Source organism: Tinamus guttatus, unplaced genomic scaffold (assembly GCF_059628265.1).
Source record: "Tinamus guttatus ecotype Peru unplaced genomic scaffold, ASM5962826v1 Tinamus_guttatus_pri_ptg000241l, whole genome shotgun sequence".
Lineage (NCBI taxonomy): Eukaryota > Metazoa > Chordata > Aves > Tinamiformes > Tinamidae > Tinamus > Tinamus guttatus.
This window is the reverse complement of record NW_028288775.1, coordinates 185,576-203,254: the sequence shown is the minus strand read 5'-3', so window position 1 is coordinate 203,254 and position 17,679 is coordinate 185,576. Positions and strand designations below refer to the sequence as shown.

At 39.3% G+C, this 17,679-nt stretch overlaps 1 protein-coding gene across 2 annotated transcripts; it reads right to left on the bottom strand.

Annotated features, from left to right (window-relative positions):
- Positions 1-381: 381 nt before the first annotated feature.
- Positions 382-16,781, bottom strand: PAPOLG (poly(A) polymerase gamma). 2 transcript variants are annotated; one of them, XM_088525971.1, is made up of 22 exons: positions 16,752-16,781; positions 13,693-13,851; positions 13,546-13,612; positions 12,747-12,828; positions 12,553-12,662; positions 10,440-10,493; positions 9,419-9,530; positions 8,733-8,822; positions 8,036-8,174; positions 7,829-7,901; positions 7,626-7,746; positions 7,362-7,446; positions 6,915-6,968; positions 5,514-5,633; positions 5,060-5,169; positions 4,347-4,468; positions 4,090-4,259; positions 3,033-3,139; positions 2,728-2,951; positions 1,885-1,956; positions 1,334-1,390; positions 382-491 (listed from the first exon to the last, which is right to left on the bottom strand). In XM_088525971.1, the coding sequence occupies exons 1-22, from the start codon at positions 16,766-16,768 to the stop codon at positions 393-395; spliced, it is 2,244 nt and encodes a 747-aa protein (XP_088382097.1). In that variant the 5' UTR covers positions 16,769-16,781; the 3' UTR covers positions 382-392. The 2 variants fall into 2 exon arrangements, with proteins under 2 accessions (XP_088382097.1, XP_088382098.1); XM_088525972.1 differs by lacking the exon at positions 16,752-16,781 and having other exon boundaries at positions 1,302-1,390; positions 13,693-13,875.
- Positions 16,782-17,679: the final 898 nt, after the last annotated feature.

Genomic DNA, 17,679 nt, shown 5'->3' with positions numbered 1-17,679 from the left:
TTCTGAATCCAAGTTACAGTACAGGTTGCTTTTTTGGACTTTTTTCAAACACAGGCTTTTTCAGTAGTGGCTGTTAAGTCTGAAAAGACTAATAAGGACAGCTGTAGAGAGGGTATGCAGAAAATAGTTCCAAAGGAAGCAAGCATCAGCTAACAATACTGAAAAACTGAACACCATGAGTTTGTAGATAGTGGCTTGTCAGCAGGCAGTCTTGGAAAAGCTACAGCATCTGCAGGTCAAAATGTAAAGAATGTTGAACTAGCCAGATTATATTTAAATAACTTCCCATATGGTAACAGCAACCCTCCATACTTTGTTGGACAATAATTGCATGACAATGACATTATGAACAACTAAAATGCCCATTATCTTTACCTGAAGAGACACTTTAGTTACCGGTTAAGGGTCAGTCGGATGGATCTTTTAATAATACGAATATTATTTGTTGGAACAGGTGACGAGGAATCTGGTAACTCTTTACTGGAAAGCCTCTGCAACACAAAGATGCCACATAGAAAAGGCAGTTGTAAATGCATTAATTGAAAAAAAAAATCATAGCAGATAACAAATCCTTTTCTAACTAAACCTATAGAGTAGCACTCTATCTACAAATTTTGGTAGATCTACTTCATCTACCAAAATCAAGTGTTTACAGAGAAGGTTGTTTTCATACTTGTTTGCTTACCACATTTTACAGAGATAAAGCATTTCCCCTCTGCAAATTTTATTCTCTCAGAAATTAATTGCTTCAAATCATGTCAGGAAATAAGTTGTTTAACAGCATAATAGAAAAAACTAGCATTCTTCCGGCTAGTAGCGATACCCTATATTCCTGGCATTTTCCAACACAGTTTACTTCCAGTCTTATAAACTCTCAAACTCACAAAATTTTATATCTCCCAGAAGAGAGAAAGCCACTTATACTCCTCAGAGCTTCCAAGTCTTGTCACAAACTGGCATATAAATATTTAAGATAAGGATAGCTCAGAGCACTTTTCAAAAAATCTGCAAGGAATATACAGATATATATTTCCTCTTCAGGAGGAAAAAAAGCAAATTGGGAAACAAACTGGGACAGGGCTCAAGTATATGTATGCATGCTTCTTGCAGTGCACTAGCTTTCAATCTGTGGCTTAAGTTTTACAACTCAACCTGGAAAAGTCACTGTGCTAGAATGTAGCCATTCAATTTGCTGGAATTACAATAGGTAAAGCTTACCAGCTACCTAGAAGAATCAAGCTTGTAGTAATTAGTACAAAATAGTCTTTATACATGCAATGGAAATTCTAGTTTTGATTTACCTGGGAACATAATGGCACAACAGATAAAATACCTGTGACCTTGATGTGTCAATAACTGGAACAGGCATCGATTTTCTTTCAAGGCCATCCTAAAAAACAAAGAGAGATGATATTAAAAGGTATAATCAAATTCATGGTATAAAAAGACACGAATACATATATATATGGATACCCTCAACCTCTTTTAAGACCATGGAAAATACTAAGGTTTTTGACAGCCCATAAACATGCATAAAAGATTCCAGAGCTTTCAAATGAGGGTGCTGCTAATAGGGCCATATTTGAGCACATGCCCTCAAGAGATTACACCTCAATAGCAAGCTACACTAAATAGCTATTTATGCTCCCTTTGAGGGGTCAACGCTCAAGTGTTTATACTACCACATTATCTAGTAGTACCATTGCACAGCTAAGTAACAGTAAGGTAATATTACACATGGGTGTAATATTTGAAGGAAAGACTGAGATATGCTACACTAGAAAGCTTTAACATCAGCAAATGCACTACTTATGTGAGGTAGTCTGGGCACTAGAGTGTTCAGATTTTCAGTTATGACACTGAGTAAAAAAACCTCAAAATTACATTTTCTGTAGATTTTCTCTTTACGTCTCCTGGATTGCCACCATCTTTGAATGCTGGAACTTGGACAATTAACTAGAAAAGAATACACAGACTTAAAATAATTGCTACAATGAAGTTGGTTTCATATTTAGGTAATGCTTCTAATATGTTGATTGGAAGCTGTAACAAATTCTTAAGGTGACATTTAAACAAATACTAGCACTGCACAGGAATCTCAGGTCTCAGTCTTGATGGTTCCAAAGGCTCAGATTCCTTATAAGATTCTTATAAGCCCAAACATGAGCTTTTTCTTATTCTTCAACTCTGCCTCAAGGAGGAAGTCAAATGCACAAGAACAGTTATTTTCTGCATATAAGATTAAAATAACTCAGGCATTAATCTAAAGCTTCCACAAAAACAAAATTTAAGAAGCAATTTCACATCTTGTCTTTTCAGTACTGGATAGCCTGTTAAATAGATTTCTTAAAAATTGCACAGCCTTTCAGTTTATCTGCTAGAACAGATAAACTCTTACCTGTAAATCTATAAGACTCATATCCTTTTCAGTAAGGCAATTGAAAAGTGTTTTCTGGATTGCTTTAAGAGTTGCTAAATAAACTTGCCCATTAAGAAGCAACCGCAGTACAGTGTAAAATAAAAACAGTAACTGTACCCCTAAAGCCAAGACTGGTATCATGTCTCAAGATGTATTGGTACGCATTAGGTTCAAGACAATTTTGCATACCTACAGCCTAGTAAAGCTACCACTAGGCTTCAATTCAACCTTCAGCAACACTACTTATTTTGCAACAGCACCTAGCACTATTTCATGCCACCCCAAGCTTGCTATCCACAAGCTTTTACCTTTTCTTTGTCTTTCAGTCTTTTAGGGCATTCTTCTGAGGCAGGCGAGTGAGGTCGTTTAGGTGCAGCATTTTTAGAAATTGCAGCTGGAGTCCCCTGTAGCTCTTGTCCTTGGGCAAGATGTGTTCTAAGCCGAGAAATTGTGCCGTGTCCTACTACTGTAGGAATGGTGCAACCAATGCAAGGAGGTCCTGATGTTCTTATGGTAACCCTAGCCTCCATTTCTGCAGGAGACACTCAGCTTTTAGAGTCCAACCATGATATTAAAGACTGCATTTCCCCACCACCACCACTTTAATACATACTTGAACCAATTACTGGAATAGACAGTCCCTTAGACACTGATGGGACGGCTACGTTAAGCATCTTCTCCCTACTGCTAGCCCCAGAGGCTCTTTGAATTCCAGCATTTCTGTAAAAATGAAGTTTTTGAATGCTTGAATTACAAAATAGTAATCAAAATACTGTACATAGTTTCAGGAGTTTGAGCAAAACAGACAACTACTTTCTTAGCTTCATGGTCTAGCAGGCAGAGTGGCAATGGGTTTATGGTTGGACTTGATCTTGAAGGTCTTTTCCAACCATAACGACTCTGATTCTCCTTATCACAGTTCTGCTGAGCAAAGACAAACTAGCAAATAATTTAGCACAAGATCTTCATTTTGCTGAACTTCATACCACAAATTTCAACATTTTCTTTATGCAGTGAACCTGAGTACTCATGTTCTAGTTTTGTTTTCCAGACTAAAATATACAGGACTCCATATTTTTACACTCATCTGCTCCATATATGCACTCCCCCAAAGTTCTGTATATTTGTATAGTACTTAATTACTAAACGGGGCCACAATACAGTAAGCACAATATATTTGATATTAGGCTATTATTCCTTATTCCTCTGTGCAGAAGTACTTTGTGGGCAAAGGGACATCTCTAACTGTCAGAAAGTTCTTATGCTGTCCCCTTCATAAATTAACAGTAGTAAGTTGGTGGTTCAATTATAAGATTAAAGATCACTACTTTCTTTCTAGGTTAGTCCTAGCTGGAGTGGACTTCGAAAGAACAGAGTTACTTGGTCAAGTGTTCCAGGTTCAAGTTACACGCTGGGCTAAGTAGATTTATATTCAAGACCAACTGATTTCTCCAATACCACGTTCTTCTTTATTCCTACATGTTTCTGTACAGTAGTGCGAAAGATTTCTTAACCTTCCCCCCAGCTCAGCGGGGCTCAGCTTTGTTTATAAGCCGTGGAGTAGTCCATATGCTTGTGATCTACAGATTCAAACAAGAATCCTGGAATGCATTTGCACTGACAGTCAGATAACAGTAGCTGCTTCACCCCTCCAAGGTGATGGTGCTAACCTTTCTATTTCTGCTGCAGAGGTGTCCAATTTAGATATCCTATTTAACGAAGGGGAATTATATGGTGTTCTGGAGTCCGCGTCTCTGGAACTCTCCAAACAGCTTCCATCTGAAGAGGCCCTTGTGGACTGAAGTCCACTAGCACTGTGACTAATATCTGGCATGCTTTGCTGAAACAACAGTTCAGAACATGAGAACTTAAAAGAATAAGCAAGCAAAAAAAAAGTGTTTCCCAAAGAGCCAAAATTTTATTATACCTTCTTTTTCTTCTGTAAGATTTCTGCAGGCAAAAAATAGTGGAGCTGCTTTCTCTTCACATGAGCTGCCTCAATCTTCATACCTTCTTTCAGCATGTTGAGGTTGCTAGCCTGCCTGTAAACTGAACAAAATTTAGTGTTACGCCTCTTAGGGATGTTTGTGTTACAGATATGTTGAGGCTATTTATAGGTTTTTCAGAAGAAGCAACTTTTAAGTTTGTTCTGCCCATGAAAAAGCCAAACTACAAGCACTGTAGAGCATAAAATACCACCCAAGCACTCCATATATTATTTCAAGATGAATGACAGCCAAGATGCCCATCACACATCCAGATCAGAATAGCTACATCATAGCTATTTTAGTTCAAGTTTAAGGTCTGTTACAGCCATTAGCTAGTTACATATATCTGAGTTGTTTTAATCCAAAGGATTGGATTAAGCATTGAATACAACAGTTCTGCCCTGGTGTCAACTGAATTTGCTCTCCCACATTTTTAGTGTATTTGACTTGCAGCAGTTGAAGAGACACTTCCATGACTGTGATGCACACTACTTACTGAGCTTACTTTGCCAAAGCGTCAAAATAAGAAAATTAAATGTTCTATACATTCGTCTAAAAAAAGACATGGCGGAGGAAGCACAATTTGTTTCACAAAATAAATTCCACTAGAATCAAATGTTAAACCCCTAAGACCACAGTAAGATAGACTTACCTGTATCTGTGAATGACTGTATATCATACGTTAAATCAATGTTAACACTTTCTGCATTTTCCACTTTCCTAAATATGATTCCAAGAAACCACATTGACACATATTCACTCCTGAAAAAGACAGATTCACAAGTCTCACTTCTGCACAGCTGCCAGGTCCCTTTGGACACTAGCATCTAGTCTCAAGAAGGGAGTAAGCAAAACATCCTACATGATTTAGTGACACACAGCAGTTAAGGCTTAGGCCTTTACATAAGGACTGCCATACTTTGAAACTCTCATTTGAAAATAAGTGGAGTTTATACATATAATCTTACATGTCCAGATCCTTGTCTATGAGATTCTGTATTGACAAAACAGTATGCCCTTAATTCATCTCAAATGACCAAGATGACTGAATATTAACAAGTTAAAACATACTGGACAAATTGTTCAAGAAAATTAATGAAACTCACTGTTTACAGTGTTCTTTGTTGCCAGGGAAAGACTGTGGATTTACATGTGCAATATTTATAAATTCATTCCTCTCCAAGTTTCCAACCAGCACACGAATTTTAGATTCAACAAGGCCAACCCTAGTAAAAAAAAATTTAACCATATCTAGCACAGTGTTACATTATGCAGTCTTAATCAAAAATGCTAATCAAGCATTAAATAGTAAGTTTCATTCAGCTAAATAGATATTAGATTTCACATTATGCAGATGTTATGTTCTGCAGTTTAAGGAAATTCCAAGTAATATTTGAGCTTTAAAAGTTCAAAAGACTGAGTTCAAGTTGGCTACCAATTTAGATAGAGCGAAGCTGTGATAAAGGCAGTCGTAAGAAGCAAGTTCAGCCAAAGATGTTAGGGTCTGCAAGTGAGCAAAATTCCTTTTTCTACTCCACAGAGGAAGGGGAAGAGTAGGTCATTAAAAAAAAACAAAAAAAAAAACAAAAACACACACACCACCCACCCACACACCATGACAGCTATTGAGTTACACCTGGATGAAGATACAACTCTTCCTCCAGACTTCCTGCAGTTCCCTTCCAACCTGAAAGGGAAGTGTTGTTCCCTTATTAAAAGGGGCAATCTGGGCACCTTAACTTCATCAGAAACTTGCCCAAGATGAGATTACGATACTCATTTAAAGGATTGCCATTTGCTGCAGTTAAATACTACACTAACTTGGAAGCCAGTTAAAAACCTGGAGATTCTTCAAGCACTTCTGCAATTTAACCCATCTGCTAACCCACAGCAATTTAACCCACTGAAATGCTGACATTTTGGGAACTGACCCCAAGAGATACAGAGAGTATGATTTATCAGTATTCACGTGCTCTGTCTTGAGTGTCAGCATGTTTCACTCAGATTAAATAGGCTTGTTTCATCTCACTGGAATAGAGCACGCCTGACTACATATCCAGAGCAGTTTAGTGTTGAGTGCAGTTAACTGTAAATTAACTACTACATTCAGTAATTTTAAGAAGATCTAGAAGATGTGATCAGCAAATACTGGCCACTGGAGAGCTGAATCTACACCAAGTACTCCATGATCACTTCAGTATCTGTAACAAGAAACCTAACTTGCACATGTTGGGGTAAACAGTTGCCCTAGACTCCCTGCATCTGCTTCCCCAGATGATTCAGAGATCTGACTTTGAAGCATACACACACTGGCCCTCTTTGTCCCTTCTCAGCATGACTCAGTCTTTAGGTTAATTCCTCAAACAAGTTTAGTGTTAGTTACAAGATTTAGCAGATGAACTCTTTAACTCATACTCTACGTGATGTCAAGTTGTACGCTTTAATACTATGGCAAAACATAGCACAACATTGAACTGTGTTTCAGTTATGTATTTAAAGAGTCTTACCACTCCAAGTGATGCTCTTCTGTAAAGGCACTAGCAGTCAGTACAATATAGTGTCTAAAGGAAAATGAAAATAATTAATATCCTGGCTTCATTTAAGTGAAGCCAAAACAACTGCCATACATATATGTAGAATGACTTCCAAACAAAAAGAATTATATCCTGTATTCCATGAAGTATTCACAGAAGAGAAACTAATTATATCTTTTAGGACCACTTTAAACTACAGTCAAAGTTCCATGGTTTTGTAAATAAAAATGGTGTCAGCAGGATGAGATAAACAGTTTCTGCATGCACTTCTGCACTCACACTTATCAAAAGTCATCTGATTGCCTCCATTTTCTGAGGAAACAAGCATTAGGATCATCCTGTACTTAGACTGAAAAATCTAAGTCCCCTGCACTAACCAGTACACAAATTATGTCAAGTTCAGGCAGTTTTCACACATACTTATACTTCTGAAAGAAGTTTGGTGGCTCTAGGAGCTTTGGCCAGTCTGATTTCCCTTGAAGGATCTCATTTGTAACTGCAAGACCTGCATTTCAAAAAAGAAACCCAATAAATCAGCATGAGTTATGAACTTTACAAGGCAAAGTCTGAACACTAATACACAGATCAAAGATCAGTAATTCCCTTGACACAAGCAGTTCTATGGTAAAGCATTATACTTTTCCTAATCAATTACTAAATATGGTAAGAACTTAACATCTTTACCATGTTTGAACTCCTCCACCATTACAGCTCTTGTTGATGTAGATACATTATATGTGGAGTTCTGCTGTGGATATGCTGGTGTGATTATAGGCATTACATGATACCGGTCAGCTGGATTCACCTATGGCAATAAAACATTTCTGCTTAGCATAAATTTAGGCTAGAAGACAACCTAAAGGCTTTTGAATTAAGTGCCTACATACCCTAGGGTCCCATACAGGTAAGTTAAGATCACTCTCTTCAGGTTGTTTCAGCAACACAGGTTTTGGCCACTCCCTATATAAGAACGGTCAGTAACTAGTAATTATCAATCTAAAGCTCAAGCACATAATTAAGATATTTTAGATACAAGTGCTAAATCCATAACCAGCTTTACAACACTTGATTCCCAGCATGGGACAATCTCTTACCATTTTGAGAAAACCAAGAAGAACTTGTTAACAAGGGTGGAAGCCAAAGCATTTGGATAGAGCTGACATGTTCTTGCTACTAGCATAGCCCAGGAAACTCCACCAAGAAATCCCAGCATATTGGAGTATATTCCACGTCCTAGAATGGATACTTTAGTTAGCCTTTATTCTTACAATATATAAGTATATCCCTTCAGATTTACAGCACCAATTTCACAATCTGTAGTTTACTTAGTATACTTAACTTCACTGAGGCTGAAGTATGTTTGCAGAGGGATACAAATAGGAATCTTGCTTCTTACTGTAATAAAAAATTTCACCACTTCCTAAAGCATTACTACTCTGAAATTTACTTATTGTTATAGATATCTACGCCCTTTAAGAGTTCAATCATTTTTCTAGCACTTGTTTTAGTCACATGTCCAAACTTTTATGTCTTAATCATCTTTTTCACTATTTGTGGTCACACTGCTGATAAGCAGCACAGTGCCTTTCATTATATTCATCGCCCCAGCTACTCAAAGAAGGAAAATACATAATCTAACACAGAGATAGACCTTTAATATTTTTAGGTTAGATTTGAAATAACCAAGACTGACATTTAAACTATCCAAAGCTGATGTACTCTTATCTCATGCTGGAAGATTCCTACATCGGTTTTCTCTGAAATTTTAAAGATCATAATTACATTACTTACGTTTTGCCCACAGTTTAATTGCACGGAGCGTGAGTCGAAAATTCTCTTTATTTGGCACTAGATGTAGTATTTCATCAGTAACTCTGCAGCCTTCAAGGGAAAAAGAAGGTACAAATTCAATTTCCTACTATGCTGGTTTTGATGATTAAGTTTGTCAAAAGGCTGCAAGGACAAGCTTGGATGAGTTGATCATACTTAACATCTAGTATTTCATTTCTTGAACCTATGCATAGACCATCTTTTCTGTAGTTTAAACTCCAGCAAACATTTTTAATAAGACCTTTTGCACATGGATTTTGAAAGCTAGATTTTTTTTTCCAATAGCTAGGGACAATTAGGTAGTGTTAAACAGTATGTAATTTGGCATTTAGGTGTTCTAAATGCAACCTCCCATATAAAAAAAACATACACACTTCTCTAAGTGTCCTTTCTCTAAAAAGGATCTGCAGCAAGTTCCATTTTAAAAAAACAATGCCCAGATTGATCAAATGAACAGGAAATATAGGTCTACCCAATCACATTCCTTAAAACTTTTAAATTTAAGTCCTTTCACCACCTCCACCTGTCAAGCACACAGAAGATCAGTTTCTGCATCTTCCACACATACTTTGTGTCATGAGCGTTTCTTTACATATTCCTATATCAACCTCCACAATATTTTTTTTAAAGCAGCATGAACATCTTACCATTTAAGCTCCGTATGCATCTTATATCCAAACTCCTCAGACGTGAGTCATCTCCAAGATCAAGATTATCAGACAGAGTTTGTACAGAGAGTCTTGCAAACACGAGATCAATCTTGGAGAAAGAAGGGCCAACCATGAATTAGAATGTGGCACTGCTTGCAAACAGCACATAGTGGGCAACAACTGGTGAAGTTTGGAGAGCAGCAGGAATTATTCTTATTTAGAATGATATGACTGCAAAGCTCAAAAGAGGCATTTGCCAGAAAATTTGAGCAAGTTGTTAGAAGCTCTATACTTTATTCACATGAACTACACCGTATCACACCTACCTGTAAACCAAACGAAGTTTAACTTTTTAAAAAGCATTCTAAGTTTAGAATTTTCACTTAAAAAGGAAGTTGCATCATACTACTTTGGCTAAGTGTAGGTTCAACCATCTCAATTCTACTTCAAAGAGAGCATTTTCCTTATGAACCAAGTTATTCTGATCTTGAAGCATGTTTATTAGCACAGTGAAGCTACAGGACAACTGTTATGTCTTTATTAGTAAAGTGACCTCATGACAGGAATACTGGTGCAGTAACTTGCTTAGTACTATAACACACAAATGTTTACTGTAAATATTTATTAGAGATGAAGACTCCAACTGCTGAAAAATCTAGGCATATAGGATTGTCATTTGACTATTTTCATTTTCCAGATACTGTTCACCTTGCAACTGTTTCCTTGTTCTTGCAAGGAAGAGATTAGCCTCAATAATATAGCATACACACACTAGAAAAAAAGCCCTAGCCCTTTGAAGAAAGTTATCTTGTCAGAGGAAAGGAGAAAAAACACACACACACACACAAAACCAAAAAAAAAAAAACAAACACACACACACACACCACACAAAAAAACACTCCTTCCGTTCCCAGTCAGAACATACATGTGAAGTAAATACTACTTGATTGGGCCTACATAACCTACAGAACAAGTTCAAAAAAAAATGTACTCATTAAAAGAACAATAAGATTCTTACCTCAATGCCATCAAATTCAAACTTGACAACTGGGACATATGCATCTTCAACTGCCTGTGAAGAGAAAGTGTAAGAAAGCACCCTGTTTTCACATTCTTTCTAGACTAGAATAAAATAGTTCAAGTAGTTTAACTACTCAGTATATAGACTTAGAGCTGTCAGTTATAATTTGAGTCACAATTGTTTATAAGCAACAGGCAGCATCATACTAATAGTAGCTTAAAAAGCTATGTAGCTTACAGGCTTGGAGGTTATCATGCCTTGGTTAACAACCACTGCACAATGAGCCACTAGTGTCAACACTCCTGTGATACTTAGCTAGGCAGTGACAAAAACAAGTGACAGATTTACAGCTACCTTACTATAGCCTAACATCTAGAGGAACTACAAAAGTGCACATTTGACAGCGTGCACTTGTCACCCATATTTTTGTTTCCTATCATGCCTGAAATAACTAGCATCTATCTTACTGGACAGTTTTTGATTTTGTCACGATCAGAGTAGATCACTTGTTAGATTTGTTCCACAGACCCCATTTTTAGGGGTCATTTGAACAAAAGCTCATTAGCTTTATATATGGATCCTTTTCAAAAGAACTTAAAAACTTAGAGAAGGCTAGCCCAGAGGAACACTTTTGCCTTATGGGAATTTGGAGACAGGCTTCACTGCACACCTTGTTCCCAAGCTTGCAGCAGGAAGCTGCAGACACTTCTAACTTTGTCTATCAAAATGAACCTGAACCAAGTCAAGCAGTTGTCACTTATCCCAAAGAAAGCCTGTGCATTCAATATAGAGAGCCTAACAGCTAGAGTTTAGTATTGCTTAAAAAAAAAAAAAAAAAAAAACCACACACAACAACAACAACACAGACACACACACACTCACAAACACATTAAACAGGAACATGCAAATACAGTCCTCTACTTTAGAGGAAATACACATGAACATCATGTTTCGCACACAAGTTTCTACAATGAGGCAAGGGGTTGGACATTTACAGATGCAAAAGCCCGATTCCAGAGGAGCAAAACCTCTCTCCTATGCTTGGTACAAATTGTATTAGAGGAAACAGTCTTATCTGAAATGCAACAAGATAAGCTGGGCAAGCATCTGGAAACAGAGCCACATGAAGAGTACAAGACAAGATCAAAGCTATGCAGCATTCCATTAAATGCCAGTTAAAAAAAATGAAAGGGAAGCATCTGACACCCTGAGGGGAACAGGGACTAGGCAGCTGGTTTAACTATAATGACAACTAATGATAAATTGAGTTCTTGTAACACCTGTAGTATTACCTGCTATCTCTTTCAAAAAAGCCACCCAGTTACAAAACTTTTCACAGCTTAGCTATGAAAGCATGCCACCATATTGCAATTAAGAAAACATTCACCCTGATTAGCCCTAGCCCTACAGACAAAACTTTGAATATCTTACCTCCTTTGCAGGATAAATAGTCTAGCAGTTTCCCCTCAAGCTTTCCCTAGACACCAGAGTAATTTGCACCTTCAGGATTTGAAGAGTGTCTTCATTTCCCCTTTTCCTCACGGAATTTGTATAACTCTAGGATAATATCCCTGTTTTATGGTCAGAAGTCAATAGGCCAGGAGTTTAGATGTGCATGCAAGATTTGCAGCACCCTGAAGATGCTTTTTACAAAGCAGTTACTATTACACATTGACAGCACAACTCCTACCGACTTCCTGTAAAGCTGTTGACATGGATCACTAGCAAAGTCTCAGGCTGGAGTATCTAGAAAGGAACAATACTGGAAAAGAATGATTTAGGGGTCCTGAATAACATCCAGAGGAACTCTAATACAAAGATACTGGCAGAAGCCTTTCCACATTCACCTGCTTGAGTTCTCAGGCTGTCCTCAGTCATTAAGTTTTGCAGGGATCTGAGGTATAAGCTTGCTTTTTACTACAGTGATGACTCATCCCCATATCTTTTTTAGGCAGGGAATAAGTATACAGCAAAGACTTCTATGATGTAATCATGCAGTCATTGGGAACAGGAACCAAAAGCTTATTTTTGTCTGTACCACCATGAATGCTGAACATGAATATTCTTGTTACTTGCACAAGTTGTATAGTCTATAAAGGAAAAGGCTTACTCTTAGATTTTTTATTTCCTCTTGGTGCTTTAGCTTTTCGAAGAATGACTGAAAGAAATCTGATCTTTCCACATGTCTAGGAGCAACACAAAGAGCATCTATGTCAGCACCTGGAAAGAGATATTCCATTTCATTAGTTAATGTAGCTAGCAACTTTGAAGACTGATATTACAACCAGACAACTAAAATTCTACCTTTGGTGTGTACTCCAAGTCTGTAAGAACCAAATGTAAATATTTTGCCACCAACATTTCCTACTACTGAAGGGGGAAGATTCTGTGGGTAAAAAAAAAAAAAATTACTTTAGAATACAAGATACATATTGAACTACATGCAGACTTAACTGACATGAGCTTGTTTAACACCCAGCTGCAGCTTTTAGGCTCTTAATAAATCACAGCCTGTAACTCCTTAGTACTTGAGGAAGATCCCAGCAACACTTAAGTTATCTAGAAAAAGATATACCACTCTCCTTAAATGGGTCTTTACATAGGTAGACTTGTTAATCCAGATTGTTACTTTTTTCTAAAGCAAGTGCTTGCAATTCAAGAAATGTACAAGGAATGTAGCAATCCTATTAATTTATAGGATTTAAAGCTTATCATTAGTTTACTCTGCAGAAGACTTGCATAGGTTAACACAATCTAAGCAAGATAGTTTAATTTGACTCAGTGCTTTAAACACTGGAAAATTACTTGAAAGCCACTGCCAGTTTATCATCTACCTCATGCCACAATGAGGTTTCAGTTTGTGCGCTGTTGCTAAAGGCACTTTACGAATTCATTCTCTGCCCTAAAAACTGCAAGATCCTGATATGAAATATCTTTCATTCCTTATTACGATGATGTTACTACCACTCTACTTTATATACAAGAGGGGGAAAAAATAAAAAAATAAAAATCAAAAGCTGAACTTCAGCATAAGCTCTAGTAGTATGACACAAGAAATAAAAAGGTTAACAGTTGTTTTGGTAAGAACTTATAAAATCCTTACCTTGCTCTCACCAAGTTCTGAAATCCATTCTTTGACTAAGTTATTCAGTTTAGCAAGAACAACAAGTCTGTAAAGAAAAATTGCATTAATTGCATTCTTAAGAGAAAAAAAAAAAACACACAGATTAACAATTTTACAGTCTTATACCTGTGATTCAGTTGTTCTTCATCTTCAAACACCCCAAATGGCTTCATTGCCTCAACTAACTTCTGAGTATGAATATAATCTATATCCTTAGGAGGAGCCAAGCTAATTGGAGAGGTAACTCCATAGTGCCTTTCAGGTTGGTTCTGCAGCATAGAAGTCCTGTGGGAGAAAATAAAATACTGAAGACTTAGCTGCCAACTGAGCTTTTACCTTCTTCCCACTTATATTTATCCCCATAGAGCAAAAAATCCTACTTATGCACAGTAAGACACTCAGAGGTCAGGTGGACAATACCAGGAGTCACAACAACTCACTGCTACCTCAGTACAATCTATTTGAATTGTTCTAGATAACTGTAACATCACTGAATATTAACCGAAAGGTCTGCAACCCACTGAGGGCAACACTGTGCACTTCCGAAGTTTGGGTTGTACTTCAGGTCATGTTTAAGGGCATTTCCCATTCCATCAGTTTTCCGATTACTGGAAACCAAGGGCATTTAACACAGGTTCCATCTGGTAAGATGAGGTCTGCTATCACAACAAGCTAATAGAACACTGAACAGATTTGCTGGGTCAGAAAAGGCATTATGCTCCATTATACAGAGGAAGGGTATAACAAAGCAGTAACTTTCAATAGAGTTGATGCAGTGAAGTAATAATGCTTAATTACCTTATTTTTGGTTAAGAGAAAACGCAAAAGGAAACGGCAATCTGCAACACTTCTAGGAGTGCTTTGTTTCTATAGCTGAGAGGCTTAACTGTACACACAAACTATGCATCAGTTTATATGCTGAAATCTCTTGGTTTGGGATAAAGCAGCACAAGTCCAACTGTGCTTATAAAGGCTGCTCAGAGGCAGCTTAGCTTTACACCAAGTTTGAGACGCAGGTATAAAGTAAGTTCTCATCCCTCTCCTCCTGCTGCAAGGAGGTACAACTGTCTTTTCTTCTTCTAGACCCGCTGCCTCTGAAAAAAGCCATTTTTTCAATCCTTCTACACATAGGGCTTTGCCTAGTGAAGGCAACTGCAGACTGTCATTTGACAAATTGACAGTGAACTACAGCCCTACTTCTTATACAGCCATTATGCATCTCAGTTTCACAGGTTTCAAAATTCAGCTCAGCTGCTCACCTGCCTTGGTTATTACTGAGTGCAGATTTGCATAATGAACTTCAACCTCAGACATGACTTTCAGGGCAATTTGCAAAGCACCCATGGCTACCAAAGGTAGCCACTTCTCCTGCTGGAGTCAATCCCTAGTTTAGGATCACACAGCAGCAGTTACTGTAACCCTTTTTATTAAAAACACACACACACACACACAGCCCTTAAAGGAACACATCTCAGTTTTGACACACCTTTCCATTTTACTACTGAATCCCCAACTAGCCTGGCACTCTGAAGTTATAGCAGAAGACCATGTGAGAAAGGAAAAATGGAGAAAAGACTTCACACACCAGCTGAAAATGAGGAGAAAGCTCTGGGACAAGGTGATACAAAGTCTACTTGGTCTATTAAGGGGCTCTACAGAGCCTTTGCATCACTAGCAAAAGGAAGAGTCGTATATCTCAGCTTGCTTGATTAGGAAGTCCATGTCCAGCCTCCAAAACTAAAGCAATTCATCAAATCATTATTCAAAATGGCTGTTTTCTTCTTTATCTAATGACTTCAAAAATCAGCTTGCTAGTCAAGAAATACTTAAGCCTACTTAAGATATGACAGAATTTGACTGCAAGAGTATTTGAGAAGAGTCACCAGGCACCTTCAGCAAATGATTCTGGGAGTGGGATCACCTGTCTCTATTTATAATTGTCCGCTTCATTCCTCTATTAAGGCAGAGTCTTTTAAAGAGAGAAATCACTCTGCTGCGCAGAACATCTAAGTCTCCATTTAAAACACTGAAACAATTACTTCTTAGACATTTTAGGCATTACTTACATTTGTACTTCAGAGAGCTTGCTCAAAGCAAGAGTGTTTTAGACCTTTTAGTGTTTAAGATCTTCCCACCATAAGTAAACACACCACTTGCCCTTCTTTGTCCCTATTCTTCCTAAAGAGACTATAATTAGAGGCTGACATAGTAAACAATATAATTCAGATGCACGATCACACAATGGAAATATAAAACAGAAGTTCTTAATATGAAATTCATTTAGTCATCAGTAGCTTTCTGTTTTCAGTCCTTGTATGCATTACTAAAGAGTATGATCTCATGATTTAAGAGTTGAAATGAAAAGGCACTTGGAAAGTTTTACTGAAGGAGTGACTGATATCCAGTCAATCTCTTCCTCCTTTGCAGGCTAAAAATTAAAAACCAAAACATAGCCACACATGTACTCTTCACTTCCACATTTACCAGGCTGCCAGGCATACACAACGAAAACAGCTTCAAAGATGTAGTAGTACAAAGTGTTATCTTTTCCTCTGCAAGCTTTAAGTGAGGAGCTTGCTTAGTATTTTCCAATCTTTTGCCTCAGTTTCTCCACTGTAGCAAAGTAGTCCAAGATCTGAGTTTTAACAGATCTTAGTATCAGATGGCAAGCCATAACTCAAGTAAATTTGTTTCAAGTTTTACTTCACCGGGCTGCACAGGTCATCCAACACACAGCTCTCTCTCACCCTCACCACAGGAGGGCAGAAGTGACTGGAAATTACCCCAAGCCCCCACAGCTGAGGAACTGCAGCTGAAGGGGCGGCAGGATCCAGCAGCCTGGGCAGCCCTTTGCAGTTACAGGCTACAATTTTTACTCCTAGGAGGCCGCAGAGACGCATACAAGGAATCTGCGGGCACCACCACGCAGATCAGAGCACCTGCTGCAGACATGAGCACTCGGAGGAAGATACTTACTCTCCTTTGAGCTTCAAGTGCTCCCTACGCAGCACAAAACCGCCCCAGGGCGAGCAGCCCGATAACCGGCGGAGCTCCTAAACTACCAGCACACGAAACATGGCCATAGAGAAAACCGCGGCGAGCGGAACACGGCAGAAAGGCGAGGGCGGGCACCGCCTAACGGCCGCCCCCCGCCTCCTTCCCTTCCCCTCCCCTTCCCTCCTCACCCGCACGTCTCCCTCATGGCGCACGCGCCGCTCCCGCCACGCGGCCCGGCCCCCGCCCGCGCCCCTTGTACCCTGCGCGCCGCCGCCGCCGCCCTCCCGACGGCCACTGCGGGGCCCGGCCAATGGGGCGGGGGAGCGCTCCCGGAGGGGTGGGGGCAGGTGGAGGTCCCGCCCCGCGCTGCCGCGGGCTGCCCCCTGGCGGCCGTTGGCGGCCGTTGCTCGCGCGCTGCGGCCGGTAACGGCTGGGGGCCCGCGCGGAGGGACTGGGACGCCGGGGAGCAGAGGAACCTGCCAAGGTCCCTGGCCCACTTCGAGGCCTCCAGCAGAGCCCTGGTGTTTTCCAGGTGCTGGGCCGTGCTGACGGTACTGCTGTTCACCGTGTCTTTCACCCAAACTGCCCCTCTGTCACATTGGTACAGAGAGGAGCCAGAAACGCCCTCCCTCGGGACTCGTTCTGGGCCCCGTTGGCTTTCCTTGGAGGTCAGTGCTCCGTGGAGGTGCTTCACCTGGTGTCTTGGCTAAACATAGGGCAGCAGCAAGGCGCAGTTGCATAGGTCATCGTGTCTTACACTGTGCTCGGTGTGTGCACCTCTGCAATCGAGCCACAGGAGGACTCAGCATGTGTTGTTACGGCAATACATAGTTTTAGTTACGTTAACTTACTGCCATTTATCATTTGGGACCAACACCTCCTGTTGCAAACAGTACAAAGGGGACCAAAATACTCTGAAGAATCTCCTTCTATACAGGGACATTTATGATATCCTTGAGCCCGCAGAAGTTTACAGATAAAACCTTCATAATGTTTCTGAAGAGTTCACCAGGTCACTAGAGAAAATTGCTTCACAGCTGCTTTGGTATTCTGCTCTACCAGCGATTTCCTGAGAGAAGCAGCACCATTTTTTTGTACTTTTGTGGGTTGTCTGTA

Excerpts from the sequence above, each read along its gene's own strand:
- PAPOLG (XM_088525971.1), bottom strand. Across the intron at positions 7,747-7,828 it reads TACCTGTATGGGACCCTAGG|GTGAATCCAGCTGACCGGTA; the intron begins GTATGTAGGCAC and ends TTATTGCCATAG. Across the intron at positions 1,391-1,884 it reads AGAGAAAATCTACAGAAAAT|GATGGCCTTGAAAGAAAATC; the intron begins GTAATTTTGAGG and ends TTTGTTTTTTAG.